The sequence below is a fragment of the Dermacentor albipictus genome, chromosome 5 (genome assembly GCF_038994185.2).
Source record: "Dermacentor albipictus isolate Rhodes 1998 colony chromosome 5, USDA_Dalb.pri_finalv2, whole genome shotgun sequence".
NCBI classification, from domain to species: Eukaryota; Metazoa; Arthropoda; class Arachnida; order Ixodida; family Ixodidae; genus Dermacentor; species Dermacentor albipictus.
In genome coordinates, this window is record NC_091825.1 from 54,217,899 (window position 1) to 54,233,415 (window position 15,517).

The window sequence follows — 15,517 nt, forward strand, 5'->3', positions numbered from 1 at the left end:
ATGAACTGCGTTTGCTTGCCGGTGGTCCTTGTCATTACTTTGGTGCTGTCGCTTGCAGCAGCTCAGGAAACCAGCGACGTTCCGGACAGCTTCAAGGTAACGACTGGCACAAGTACTGGTCGCACGGTGTGCTGCAGGAACTTCCTTGTACTTCCCAAGGGTCGACTTCTGCAGTTATTAGTCCGATATTTATTTTAGTGCCTAGCGGAGGAAGCTTGGACGAGACGAACAAGCGAGAAGACAAACACAAGCGCGACAATTTTTGATGTAGTAGGCGTAACGTGACGAGTACGTAGCCAGGAATCCAAAAATATGTTTTGCTCAAGCTTGCTGTCAGCCTTTTTATCAATCTGCTACAATAAGGGCTTCAATTTATGATGGACAAAAAAAAATTGCCCATTTCGCTATTTCTTGCCGAAATCACGAATAAGAGAAATATTGGTTCCGACGATCCGTACCTTAATTTTCTTTCACCAGTGGTATTGGAAACACTCGTACGTGTGCTGCGCGCGGGATCCACTGAAGTGCCGCTGTCGACTTTCTTGCAGAAGCCGAAAAGTTCTCAAATGGACAAAATTATGAAGGACTGCAGAATATTTGACTCATGGGGTGAAGGGTACAGATGCGCATTTCCGACCATTCTCCTGACCAAAAGCCAATTTTATAAAGCTCATCATAAGAGAACCTGCTAGATCTGCAACCCGCCATAATGAGCTTTGTTTTATGTATATAGTTTGCATCTCGCGTAGAATACCGCCTATAAGCTTCTATTAGAGTACTTGCTCATTAAATAGCGAGGTAATGCACACAAGGACAACTTAAGCATTTCATAACGTGAAACTAAGAAAGTTCTCCTCTGTAAATTTCGCGTCGACATTGTGCAGAAAGAGTGCTTATTAAGATATGGTAGAACAACTTCGTTGAGGACGACCTTCTAGAATAATTGAACCACACACACGTATCATGGCCTTGTACGCAGATCTACGAAAACTTCCCATTCGCGGTGGCGGTATCGGATAGTGACAACGACAGTAGATACGAATGCCTGACGGCGAGGAGAATGTGGCTGCTACCCGAAGAAAAGAAGGGAGAATACGTTTGGCTGCTGGCTGGGCACGACGGCAAACCGAAGTGAGTGATCTGACTTCCTGTACAAGTAAGTATATGAGAAGGAAAGGAGCAGGAATAGGCGGAAAGACAAGGATAATAGCCGGTTCTGACACTGTCTGGCTACGCTGTGCTGGGGAATAGGGGTTAGGGGAATAAAATATATAAAAAAGAGACACTACAAAAAAAAAAGGAAGACCAGAAAAGACCTGGGAACAAAGAAAAGAGAGCAGGGCACTGCTTAAACCCTGTCTCTGAGACCAGTTTCCCACAAGAAGTGCAACAACGCTTTCAAAGCCTTCTGTGCTGAAGATGGTCTCAGCCAGTTTCCCAGGAACCTTTGCTCCGACAAAGGGCGTTTGTCAACAATATATAAGAATGTTGTAAATTATTTCCTAGGCGCACTGAAGCAGATAAGGCGGGGTATTCTTCGCTCGCGCCCACCGTTTTCGCACGTGGGGCTGTAGGCCATTCCGATCCGAATTGAGAAAGTATTCGCGAAGCCCACGCCAAACCACAAGTGGCACAGAAGCTTTTCCTCAGCTCTACAATGTCCTGACGGAAGACACAGCCGTAGAATCGGATCAAGGTGAATTTTGTGGGAAGTGACGTTTGCATGACCGATGCAACTACGGCACAACCACAAGCGGATATATATCTTCGTTTGTTCGTTCCATTGCTTCTTCAACATGCCTTTTATTATATTTCATTTTCAAATATACATATTATACTAATTTTACACATTTTCCTGTAGAATGCTAACATGATCATGAGCACACTGCGAGTCAATGGTAATGTAAGAATGCGATGAGGTTTTATACCAACCTGTGCGGAGTAACTCTACTTGCAGTCAATGCATGCCGTGGCGACGTTCATGCATTCCTTAAACGCACCTTCCGGTTGCCTTAGTTCCTTAAACGAGAACAATATGGCTGTGGCTCCAAGCGTCTGCTATACGTGCAGGTTGTTTCTTCTTTATCAAGTTCACTGTTTATACCACTCGAATATTATGCGCGAAGATAAAGTTCGATTAAATTAAGATTGAAGTTGGTATTCCAAGAATGCGATTTAGAATATAGTACCGCCACATGGAAGAAATTATGCTACTAATAAAACGCAATTATTAACGTGTTTTGTAATGGTTGTTTTGTCCATTTTTCTATTGTTTACAATATAAATGTACATACATTTCTTCGTATTTTATTTTTATTTTTTTGCAGACAAACGGTTAGCTTCTACGTATTCGAAGGAAGCAGCCCTGACACAGTCCGCTTTACAGTGGGCTCTGGTAAGGACCTAGTTGTTGCATACCTCTAATGCGATTAATAATCTTGGGCACTTAACGCCCATTCCTGCGTCTAAGTGCGTGTATGTCTTTCTGTCTGTCTGATTGTTATTTGGCTTTTCTTTGTTTTTTGTTCAGCGATTTTCTGGGAAAACTGTGTCTCTGGTCGATTGCGCAACGCTTAGGGATGGTGTGCTGAGAATGTATGGTTGGAAACCATTCGTCCGTTTAACTTTTTTAACTGGGTACATGGCACTGTGAACCTACTACGTTCCGCTCTTAGGCGCACCTTTTTGATGCCGTCACGGTGAACTGAGGCTGCGGTACGGGCCATATATACCGCTCATCAATCATTCTTTCACGCTCACTAGAATCACTGCATACGTACCACTCGGTTTGTGCTGCTCTTCAATATGCCTCTCTGAAAACGACTTGGGTCCCTGGCTATGTGCCAGTAGGTGGGTTCCGCTCTCGAATTAATGTGTTTGACGAAACGTCAGTAAATATAGGTAATGGCCACTAGTATAGTGCCGCACTGTAATCACAAAAAAAATCAGCGATGATTACAATACTTTCTAATGAAACATTGGAGAGCAGCTCGATACTTGTTTTCATTTTGGAATATATTGAGCATCGCATTGGTTACCGTGCCGACTGGCAGCACCACTAGGCGTGGTGCTATATATGGACCGGCCACACATTTGCCGCTTGCCCTCAACTGCTGCTTACCCGAACTTTGTCGTTACCAGAAACCGCTGGCAGCGACCGCTGTGCGCGAAGGCGAGCTTTCTAATGGCTTCTTTTCTTTCTCCCGGACCGCCGGCGTTGCGGATGCGTGGTCATGAATGCCATCTGATGGTACTTCAAGCTGGCTTCTTCCGCTTTCCTCCTTACGCTCTCATCGCTATCGAAGTCTTCCATCCCCCACTGCGCTTCGCCTTCGCTCTTTCATTATTCGCTGTGCTCATTCCCTCGGTCACGTCGAGACAGGACCAGGGTGGTCGAGGTGCCCCGACGCTCAACCCAGGAATGGGGTGCCTAAAAAGTGCGCTCCAGGAATGTCCTTTTAATTTCGTAGGTGATGGGCGGAATCTCGTCCGAGCTGAGCGGGGACTTCACGACTACGCCAATAGACGGCGCAGCGTGGGTAGCGTGAACGAGCGTGCTGTAGTAGCTCTGCAGCGGAAGAGGGGTCCGTCTCCATTCCGAAAGGCCAATTGCGTGATGAGTCAGCTCTACGAGCCATGCGTACCATTATATAGATAAACTTTGAAACCTCTCCCGTACTGGGCAGACCTTAACCCGCTTGAAACCGTTTCCTCAAGACTAGCAACCCAACGCTTTAGCAAGTTGCGCCACAGTTACACTGGGAATGTGCCGTCCTTCTATGCAACTCTCGTCAAATTGGGGCATTGAGTATGTGCCACTTGCGGTGCGGCCAGGGAGCAAACAATTCTGAGCCTTCGCACGCACGTTCGCCCCGCGTGCACTTGATAGCCCCACACTCTATCGCAGGGCGTCAAGAATACGAGAGCTGGAGAGAATCCCGTATGTTGCATTTTGCGTTGTTTCTCAGCGCATGCAGCAGCGAAACATCAATTTAGGAGGCAATGCGTGGGCTTCACGCTGACCCCACTAGATGGGGCAGAGTGTGTATAGGGAAGCCCGGGAGAGGACTCCTGCAGCGGTGTAAAGGTTTCACACCTAAGAGTTTCGAAGGTGGCAGTACGTTGAGTCACTATATTGATTCAATGATAAGTGCATGGCCATGGACAGTGATAGTGAAATGGGTTCTGCAGAATTTTTTCTTTAGGGACCCAGTGTGAGATACGAACAACATAGAACACTTTTCACACGCCATCCGTTGAGAAACAGACCAGTGCATCCTCCCTTGAAGAAGAAAATAAGAGGTCCAAGGGAATCATTTACAGCTACGTTGTTATAAAAATCGCTCTGTCTGATGCATTTAGAAACTTTCAGAAAAATAAAGCAAATGACAGCAACAAAATAGGTAAGCACTAGGCAGATGTTACCACTGCATGATCAGTGCTTTCGTGTACAAATAAACCACGCATACATAAGCGCTAAACGTAACGCTTTCTTTCGCTGCCATCTTTGGCGCATCGTGAAATGTAGGCAAGATTTATTCTTGTTCCATGAGTCTAGCTTGTAGCGAAGGCTATTCTTGAAGAGACGCTATTGACGGTAAGGAATAATTTTTTACTGTGTTCGTATAAGACATGGTGTACTCCTTAATTTCCCCAGTGCCTTTTATTAGTGCAGTCTACCATGCGTATCATGGTGACACCCCCTGGTTTGTTGGGGCCTTGTTCGCATCAATACCACATTCCGGGCTTCGTTGAACGGCTTGTATGCAGCTGATGTTTTGTCAGCAGCGAAGAGGCTGGTAATTGGACACTCGTAATTCACCGAACAATATGAAGAAGAGAACGTCATCCTAAGCCCATAAAATTTTAGCTGCGTTCTGAGATCCAGATGTGTTTCGAGTAATTTTGCCGTCCACTCAGTCAAGCAGCGCATCATTGCAAAAAAGGTTGGCATGTTAGCATGCAGTTGCTCCAGTAGTGAGAGTAAATGTCATTCAAGTATGTGACAATTGAGACATTTAATGCGCACAAAAGCGATTGCCACTGAACCGTCTCTTCTATGGAGCTAAACATGTAATGTACTAATGGGTAATTTTTCTGTTGAGCTAAGCCCAGTTTTCTGTAAAGTTTATCTCGAAAGAATCTGACCGTTTTCATTGGCGAATGCCGAAGATAGTATACACTAAATATCTGGTCTGATCCGGAACGTGAGTAAATATAATAATGTGGGCCATTCTTAGAGTTGCTAGCCACTCCAAGTTTAGAGGGGCAGTCCCGACATTTTAGTAAATCTAATGAGTCCTAAGCAGACTTAGTTGGAACGGTCAAATATCCCGATTTCCTTGTTTTCTCTGCTAGATAGCAATCAATAAACCAGATTTAATGCTTAAAATGCATCATAGCTTGTCTGCACATTATTCTCTTTCATCTCCTGTCGCACTCTCGTAAACATAAAGGCGCTTTCGTGATATAATTATTCTATTTGTATCACAGGCGCCAATCGCTCCCGATACCTCTTTTATTCCCACAGCCTGTTCGACCAAGATATATTCTGGGGCGCTATAGCGTAAAGCTATTCGAAACTTTTCTATTGCGATTGTGGAATCAGCCCTCTGCGATTGGTCAAAAGCTTTTTTGAACCACTCTCACCTCGGCTGTGTGTCACGCGACCTTACAAAAACCGCGATAGCTCCCCATGTCATACAACGCGTACACACTGATTATGCATCACTGGACCGAACAAAAAAATAGTTATTTGTTGCGGCGATCCACATCGCCAGGAAGATAATGAAGAAGAGAAGAAGACGACGAGGTTAGCAGGAGGAATGTAGCAATAAATGGGTTCTACCGGCAGTACCCTAGTGAAATCTTTACATTGGCGCAGTCGAAAACAGGAAACTGTGCAGAAGCAGACGAACATCGCGTTCAGTGAAGGACTAACCACCACAGAAAGCTGCAAAGGAAGTGAAGAACAACATGCCGGGCCACCGGAGGATGTCACCACGCCTGGTCTTCGATGGAGCGTTCTAAATGCCTCCGGGGTTACGGCCGACGACACCGTCCCTAAGGGTACCGTTCCTGCATCCAATGAACAAGACTAGTGTGAAACGTGTTTTAAAGGACCCATTTTAACTCATGAAACTCAGCTAGCTGTAACGCCGCCCGACAGGAATATAACTGTTCTGAACGCATTGCTTGATCTTCAGAAATTCCAGATGAAGCAACGGCAGTAGCTGGTAGATCTTCTTGTTACGCTGTAAAGATCTGGAAACAGGAGAGAACAGCCTTTCGTAAAACCAGCCATATTTGATGGCAATTCGTGCGGTGTACATACCTGGCTTCATTTTTATGAGTATGCTTGCTCCACAAACCCATGGTTGAGTGACGCGGATCGCATACAGAACATGGGGGCATTTCTGTCGGAAATGGTACGATCTTCGGTTAAGTTCACAGTTGCATGAACCAAGGAATGAGTGGAGGGAGAGTTTCTCTCGACCGTTCAAAAACAATCCCGTGGAACTTTGGAATAACGCCATATTCTGCAAACAGAAAGCAATAAACATCAGGGAATATGTGTTGGAAAAGTGGCATTTAATTTGTACAGCCGAGCAGAAACTTCCAGAACCGTCAGTTATCGCCCTCATTATAGACGGTATGACAAGAGAGCGCCAGAAACAAGTTCTAGCTAGGTCGCCAAGCACAATGCACCAACGGCTTCATTCAATGGCGTGCGTCATGACGGCAGATTGTATTGTGCCATCAAAAGAGACAAGAGTCACAACTGTAGACCGAGCGACAAATCCACGCTAGGCTCGGTACTTCACAACCAGCCATACCTGCAAAAGTCCAGGCACTACAGAATTTCACCAATATGCTGCAGAAACGTTCCTTGTTAAATCGGGCGTTGTGACAGTGCCGATGCTTTTAAACAACCGAAACATGTCAGCACTGATTGACACTGGTGCTTCCGTGAGCCTAATTAATGAAAGTATAGTGAAGTCAACCAGCATCATATACGGAAAGCCTATTCGTGTGTGTAGCTACGAGGGTTCTTCTCGGGATGACCATAAATGGAGAACGGCAGCTTTCGAGTTTGAAGGCGAGAAGTTCAACGTGGAAGCGCTCGTCATGTCAGCGGTGAACTTCGCCTTTCTTTTATCGCGACCTGACATGAAGAATATGAAGATCAAAATACTATGGAATGACTAGGTGACTATTGAAAAATCTGAGCAAGATATGTGTTTGACGGAAAAAGCCGACGAACGAAAGCCATCATGCGCAGAAGACGTGCCGCTGAAGTTGCCCGAGTTAATCTGCATTGGGCCATATCCCGAAGCCACAACCACGATTCAGGTGCCGTTCTTGTTGCGCGACAGCACAGTCGTCAGAAAAAAGCCGTACAGTCTCAGCCATGAAAAGAAAGTATGGCTAAGACAAAAACATCAAGGCATGTTGGAAGCAGGGGCGCTATAATGTAAAGCTATTCCAAACTTTTCTATACCAATTCTGCAATCAGCACTCCACCATTGGTCAAAAACTTTTTGGAACCACCCCCACTTTGCCTGTCTGTCACGCGATTTCACGAAAACCGCGATAGCTCCCCATCCGATATGACGTGAACATACTGATTATGCATGACTGGAAAGAACAAAAGTAAAATGGTTGTTTATGATTCGACGACTTTTCGCCATTAGCGAGACCTCACCATGTCAAAGTGACGTGTACGCGTTAAAGATGCATTAATATGCCGAACAAAACTGAGTTTTCTTCTGAATAAGCACAGGCTGTCCCGTTCCGAAAGGAATAAAAGATGGCTGCCGCCGATGGCTCAGGCACTGGCTACTCCAGCCAGCTGGAGAGCATGGGTTTATTTGCATACAATAAAGTTTCTTGTGCGGCCTTGTAACGTTTTCCAACACTTCCGGCATGTATACAACCTCATCCTGCCAACTATTTTTTGCTCAGAATCTGTTTTAGCGGCATTCCTAACCTTCCGCTGCGTGCTGTTGCGATTTTCCACCAGCCACCGCAAGATAAATAAGGGGAAGCGGACCAATCACAGACGCCGGCACTACCCTCTTCAACCGGTTATCGATGGTCAGTACACTGGCTCGGCCGCATCGAATCCCTCTCCACTTAAGCGCGCTCCTCACCTCTTGTCAGCTTATTAAAACAGGCAAGCCACTCATGGTAGGCAATGTGATGCGCTTTTAAACCAAACAAAAGTGAGCTCCTATAAATGAGGAGGGCGTTTGATTGGTCAGTTTAGATAACCCTGCGGGTCACCGCCCGATGCTTACGTGAGCGGTTACGCAAATTTGACGTTAGGAGATTTGAAGAAAAACATATTTGTACAGTTTTACGTTACAGGGCCCCTGTGCATTACTTGTTGGAAAATACGACGCGTCTGGAGTACATAAATTTTGAATTTTTTTTGCACCTAAGATTGTAGCAACAGGCATTCGAAGAGTCAGTCGTTGCGATATCTACCCCTTCCCACCTTATTTCCCGGCTTCTTCCGCTCGACCGTTGAATGTAGGGGCGACATACCTAGAGCTAGGTTTGTTGATGCGACAGTTGACTGAAGACTGCTGATACTCACGGCAACTAGACTTGTGGTGCGTATGCGCAGTGTAACAATGTGGGCTGATCCCGAAGGTAGCATTATCCGAAGAGCTTGCTCCAGTATCAATGAACGTTTCTGACGCGCACATTCGTATGGGCCGCTGTGTATTCAGCACTGCGTATCTGCCCCAGGGGGGTCACTGGCTATGCGACGCTGTGTATGTGCCACTTTTCAACGAATATTCATGACGCCAGCTTTGTTAATTTGGTCCGTCCCTGTGGGTATGTGCCTCTAGTTATTTGCTTTCTTTCAATGAACCTCTCGGCCACCAATTCGTATGTGTGCCGCTGGGAACACACAATGTTTGGCACAGGGTATTTGTTATTGCCCACTTGCTGCAGTGGTCATTAGGTATGTGCCACTGTACCATGAGCTATTCAACGTGAACTTGGGTGATAATTGTTCTTCACTGGGCCTTAGTTTATAATACGATGCAAAAGCTTCAACTGGTCGCTGCAGAAAAGTCGTGTTACCCATCATAACCTTTGCCCATCAGGCCAAGCATGATTCACATTGCATATATGTCGACTGTTTTCTGAAATTGATTTCACCTGAATGCATAACAAAACAGTAAGCCTTAGAACATCAAGGAAGCATACGTATATGTGATATAAAAGAAACAGGTTAAGAGAGAATACAAAAATATCTACTTATTTAGTCAACGTCAAGTTTGAGCTGACATCTTAGTGTATTAACATGTGTACATGATAACACACTAAGCCCCGCCATTTGGAAATAAAAGTGTCCTGGCAGCCTTTGGCTCTCAACCTACTCAAAAAAATATTGCGAAACAGCGAAGCAACCTAATCCGGAAGCATACTGGCTATGACATTACCCTGCTGAGCGCAAGGTCATGGGTAAGGTACGGAGGCCACGTAGTCACGGAGGCCAGCTTTCCGCGAGGTAGAAATGCAGAAAGACCGACGGATTCAGATTTAGGTGGTAGTTCAAGTTAGACACAGTATACTGGGACTTGACCTGCCTCATAACAAGATCGTGGAGTAGGCTTGTGAAACGACGTAATTTACTCATTTTTAATACCTAAAGCACCAAATCTACTAGAAGTGCATGGAAATCAACTAACGGAAACATATGTTAACGGCTAGAACCTCACCATTTACTAAATAATCGTTTTGACGTATTACTCGATTTGCTTTATGAATTTCTTTCCGCATCCTGACTCCTACGCCGCAGAAATACTTCCTTTTTTCCGTATGTGTAGACACCACCATTATTATTTGATTGATCAGGTGCCGATAGAAACTTCCACTGCGGCTTAAAGAAAGCGTACCTTTGAATTTTGCGGTTTCCTTTTAATCATTATGGGGTCTTTGTCACATGCGTCAAACTATGTACACAAGCGCTTCTTTACCTCTTTGCTAGCTAACTGGGCAGTACTATACAAATTCATTTCTCTACTAGAAATATCATATAAACATTTTGCCTGCTTTCCCAAATAGATTGGCCTCCAGCCCCAGAGGGCGCTGTATATAATGAGTGCTTGTACGTCAATGAAATACATCTGCCTGACATGTCTTCTTTCCTTCAGAGGACTCACCATCTCATGAGGCAAAGTTCGACTACACCGACTACGACAACTGCGCTGTCCTCGACATGCCATACAACGGACGTCGTGAGTACAATAAAAATAATTTCAATTTTCAGCAGAATTCTCAGGGTTTAGGTTCTGTAGTAGAATGACTCCTAAATAAAAACAAGATGAAGGGTTGCCTGGTAGTTGGACACGATGTAGTGAAAAGTGGACGAAAAAGCCTTTCTTATCCACGAAATCCCTATGTCCCACATGCAATATTTCCATTTGGGGTAACGGGGATCCCCTGTAAAAACGAATGTATCCCCGTTATCAAAAAAGGCATGCATAGCTATAAAGGAATGTAAAGCTGTATAAACAGCATTTACTCCTGGTCTCCCGCAACATTGTTGCAAATAAACTCAAATCCAATTTAATATCCCATCTGATCGCGACATCCATTATATAAGCATATGGGGATAAGTTGCAAAATGCATACGTTCCCATATACAATATAAAGGAAGGGTGTTTACAAGCCCCAAAGTTATGTGGGAACGTAAAGGGGCTGAGAATTGGATCTTCAAACGTTTAAATACCATATTCGGAGATGCCCCATATTATATGTGGCAATGTATGCGTTGTATAAGACACAGGCACAGGACCTGTTTCACAGCACTTTCCTAGATGCATTCAGACGTCTTATGTGCAAAAAGCGACCGAAATTCTTGTGGAAATGTGGGTTCAGCTGCGAAATTAGAAGATTAAAATATTTTCATCAAGCAAGAAGTGGCTCGCATATTTTGACAAGCCGGTCCTAACGTGTCAGAAGAGACGAAAGTTCTCGTCTTGAAGCGGCGTATGAAATACTAGCTCTTGGGAATTGTTCGCAACACACTCAAAACTATCGCTAAATCTTCAGTGGAAGCCACGGACACCGCAAATACGCTGCACGTGCCCACGAGGCAATATAATCATGAAAAGCTTACATTGCAGTAGGAAGTGAAAGCATAAGGCTCGGACGAGCTTCAAGAGCCCATCTGGTTCATTGTGCAAGAAGACCTTCCTGCGATGCTCTTTTGGCGCAGCGGCAAGTGGACTTAACTGCAGACGTCGTTCTCGAAGAAATCCAGCAGTGGCTAGAAGTTTCTCAAGCACCGAATCCTTAGCCAGAGAAATTGGACGCGCCGGTGCCACTGGTGATCGTATTCGCGCTCCGTGGCCATCGTCAGCGCCCCATAACGCCGGCACTCCATCGCTTGCTGCTGCCCGAGCTAACCCATTCACCTTTAACCAACCCTCGCAACGCCCCAAGAAATGCACCCACATCAAAACGGCAAACTCGCTGCGTATATAGCCGATGTTCATACAGCACATCACATTTCCAGGCTTCGCCGTCGATGCACCGCGTCCGTAGCAAGGGGAGTGACTATATCGTATCACCGACAACCTCATAGAGGTACAAAGGAAACCTCCACGACCTTCTCCTTCACCGTCACCGCGCCGACGCCTCACATGCGAATGCCAATCGCACCGAAAGTTGCAAGATTTGGTATGCATTAAGTGTAACGGATGTTACACATAGCACGAAAGAAAAAGAACAACGGGCAAATAGGCAGAGAAAAAGAGCAGAAGAGCTGGAGCCCTTGCTTTCTTTCCTTTTCTCACTGTCACTGTTCAGAACTGCTTGTAACTTTCACAAATGTTCATTGGCAATAACCATTCCTAGTCCTCTAACCCTCATCCTGTAAACTGAGTGCATTAGCCAGTGGAGGCGCAGTTGCTGCTCATAGAAATGGAGATCCCCCTCCTCTGACGAACACACTAAAATATGTATCTCTATGACGCAGCAACAGTGCGCTGCCATCGAGACAAATCCTGGAAGCCAAGAAAATAGCCCTTAAAGAAGACACGGCATGTCAGCATTGGGACGATGCTGTGCAGCTGATTCGCCACCATGAACTAGCTACACTGTAAGTGAAAGAGCCACCAACCTCAAGGTTTGTTTCTATGGCCACATAGTTACCGCACTAGTGGACACAAATGCTCACTATGTCGTCGGAATATTGTTCACCGCCATGGTGAGGGAAGAAATATTACATTCGAATTCACGGAAATTCGGACAACAGGAGCTCACCTAATAATGCCGGAGGAAATCTACACTCCAATAGTCACCGTTCCTGAACAGACACAGACTATGAACTTTGCATTCAAGCACCATTGCTCGCGGATCGTATACTTGGGCATGAAATTTATAAGTGATCACAGCGCTGTATTTGACACAAGATCGAAGTCAATATAGCTGTTTACGAACAAAGAAGGACATGCCAACGGATAAGACCGCCAGCTACCTTGTCTTGTATGTATTGGAAGACTAAGACAACAGCCCACAATGCTCCTAAGTCATCAGTTCCTTGGTCACCGAAACAACCGCAAATGTAGAAGGTGTTGTTGATGGTGACAAACATCTGCTGCTGGAACGTTAAAATTTCATCGCAACGATACTTGTTCGATTGCATCTAGAAAAAGTGAAAGTAATGTTAAAAACTTTAGAGAGGAATATAAAAGACCATGACGACCGCATACACAGAAAAACCTGGGGAAACCAGCAATACGTTTCTTTTGTCGTACTCGAGAGCATCTAGCTTGATGGTCCTGGTGCCAAAGTTCACTGTCACCTCAATTCAAGTCTGCTCATGCCGAGGCTCGAATAGTTTAGAAGCCTTCTATAGTTGTATTTCTCAAAATTCGAAGATTTCAGAAACACCAGCCGCTCAGCGACACATAATAACCAAAGAATCGATCAACTACTCCGTTAGAGTCCGTGCCTAGTAGCGATTTAAGACAGAGTAGGCATAATGCAACAAGTCAATTTAATGTTTTGAGTCAAAATGATGAAAATGTCCTGCAGCGCATGGAATCCTTCTGTAGCTTTAGCACATAAAAAGACATTCGGTGTTCTTGTGTCGATTGCTTTCGGATTAGCAAAGTCACCAAAGGAGGTCCATACACAATCTCACGGATAGACACGCTTTTGGGCGGTGTCTTCCGCGGTGTAATATTTTCGTCGGTGGATCACAAGACTGCATGGCTAATAGCAAATAGAAACTGGCCAGAGAGACCGAACGAATATAGCTTTTGTCACGCCATACAACGTCTAAGAGTTGAAGGTTTTGTCATATCGGCTTTGCTTGGCGCCTGAAGGGTTCGGCCGCGTAATTCACGCGGTGTAGGCTGGGAAGAAACGTCAAACTTGTCTTGTCTCAAGCCATCGTACGCGTCTTCAACAATTTATAAAACTGCTTTTCTCACTTGCCTTTTTTGTTTCTTTATTGTGTGCATTCTTGTAGCGGTTATCTTCTATGTGGAATACGGAGCCGGCCCTACATGCGTGTATTACCTATCTACGTTCAGTGAATAATATTTCCTTTGCTCATAACTAATGGCATATTCAAATGGTTGGTTTACGAAGCAATGGAAGCGCTGCAAGGTATCTGTAAAAGCGTGACTGAGCGTATCTGCTGCCATAGACGCGCACTACTGATACGTAAAAGCCAGCGTCATCGCTTTCATGCCCGTGGAATCCTGCAGCACAGCTTTCAAGCAATTATCGGTCGCCGCAAGACGCACCTACCTGTATCAATGCATTCTGGAATAATATTGGTGATTGCATCGCGATAAGAATCTACTTCAAATAAATAACTCATTTGATGCCAATGGTGGCAATAAACCTACGCGACCATCAGCGATCTCGCTGGAGTATGCAATTAGTGATGAATAAATTTCCGACGACATTTGATCCCCGCATGACATTTCGGTTACCAACTAAGAGCTCGAAAGTATCGTTGTGTTGAAGTGTTACTTGTTTGTCTGAGCAGGAGTAGCCCAATAAGGAGCAACGCTACAAGAAATTGCATTACCGTCTGCTTAGTTACTGTAACTACCGTGTGGCGTAATGAATATTTCTTTCGATGTCCTCCCTCAAATTTGTCTTCTGATATACTGTATTTTCCATAAAGAACTTGTCTTTCTCGGAAAATTCTTTCTGAAGACCAGTTCAAACGAATTGGGAGGGCTGCAACGATGCCTGTCTCACTGTTTGTTTGGCTACTATTGATTACATCAAGGCTCCATATTCGTTTGAACTTCTGTCTCCTGCGCAGTTAAAAGCTAGAGGCAAACAACGACTCCAGTGTTACCTCCTTCTATTTTGCCTCGTAGATTTTGTAATTTATTTTCAAGAAACTGTCTTTGGACGTGACCACGTAAAAAGGCAATGATTTGGTTTCACAAAAGGCATTCTTGTCCTTCATTATTTACCCTGACTAGCCCCGTAATCAAAGAGCAACTGCCTCTACTTCCGACACGACGAGCAACGGCGTGTGAACTAGAACACTGGATCCTTCATATGAATCTCTCACGTTTAAATGTTATGGTATCTGAGACGACTCTGCCGTATCTCTATTCCCTAATCTTGTTGCTACCCTCTATGCTCAGTCGAGGAATGGCGCTGAAAACATCGCGTGGTTGCACTCAAACAGCTACCGCTATACCATGGACACAATGTACGGATAGAAATTGTTGAAATGTAAGGTAGACTATCAAGCGCGTGTTTTTGGTACTTTGTTAGCAGATATTCATGTCGCATATCTAAGTGAGCATTCTGTGCATAACTATAAGGGGGTACATCTATGGGCTGGCTGGTACATATTTAAAAATGTCCTGCAATGAAAATGTTAGTGATTGTCATTGTTTTTCACGCATGCGCAACGGTACGGCATGTGGCGGAATGCTACCCTGTAATGTCAGTTTTAAGTTAGCACTCGTACTCTCCGTGTCCTATTATACGTTCGACGTGCTCCGCGCTTTAAATCTTTTTATCTTGTGTGGATATCTTTCTAGACATTCGTCAGCTCAGGCTGAAAATATAGACTTCTTTCTGTTGCAGAATGTATGTTGTGGACGAAAGAAACAACCAAAGATTTGGTGCCCCAAAAATGCTTGGATGAGTTCATGAAGTATTGTGGCGTCGGCGCTCCACTTTACAACGGGGACCTTTGCAGTGAAGATGAAGTAGCCGAATGGTGATGTACGTTGAGCCGATAGATCATATACTACACTTTTTTCCACACGGACGGGCATTGAGGGTCAGATCCGCAGTGATGCAGTCAGATGCTTAGAAAAGTTTTTCAGTATGTTCTGATGAAGAATCACACGTTAACAAAGCACGCAAGTTTAGGCTAACCAGTTCACTGTACTCAGTACAAGGTATCGTTTGCAAATGCGGGTGGGAGCATAGAATAATTATTATGGAATAAAGCATTAATGGAAAAAGGTCAGAAAATAATGTAATTTATCATTGA

At 44.8% G+C, this 15,517-nt stretch overlaps 1 protein-coding gene across 1 annotated transcript; it reads left to right on the plus strand.

Moving 5' to 3' along the window:
- Positions 1 to 15,244, plus strand: LOC135913232 (uncharacterized). Its single transcript, XM_070539581.1, has 5 exons — positions 1 to 96; positions 980 to 1,131; positions 2,328 to 2,395; positions 10,176 to 10,259; positions 15,103 to 15,244. The coding sequence occupies exons 1-5, from the start codon at positions 1 to 3 to the stop codon at positions 15,240 to 15,242; spliced, it is 540 nt and encodes a 179-aa protein (XP_070395682.1). The 3' UTR covers positions 15,243 to 15,244.
- The last annotated feature ends 273 nt before the right edge of the window (positions 15,245 to 15,517 follow it).

Bases quoted from the DNA above. Each gene is read 5' to 3' on its own strand.
- LOC135913232 (XM_070539581.1), top strand. From the start codon at position 1: ATGAACTGCGTTTGCTTGCCGGTGGTCCTTGTCATTACTTTGGTGCTG. The intron at 2,396-10,175 runs GTAAGGACCTAG...TCTTTCCTTCAG, and splicing joins CCGCTTTACAGTGGGCTCTG to AGGACTCACCATCTCATGAG. The intron at 10,260-15,102 runs GTGAGTACAATA...TTTCTGTTGCAG, and splicing joins CATGCCATACAACGGACGTC to AATGTATGTTGTGGACGAAA.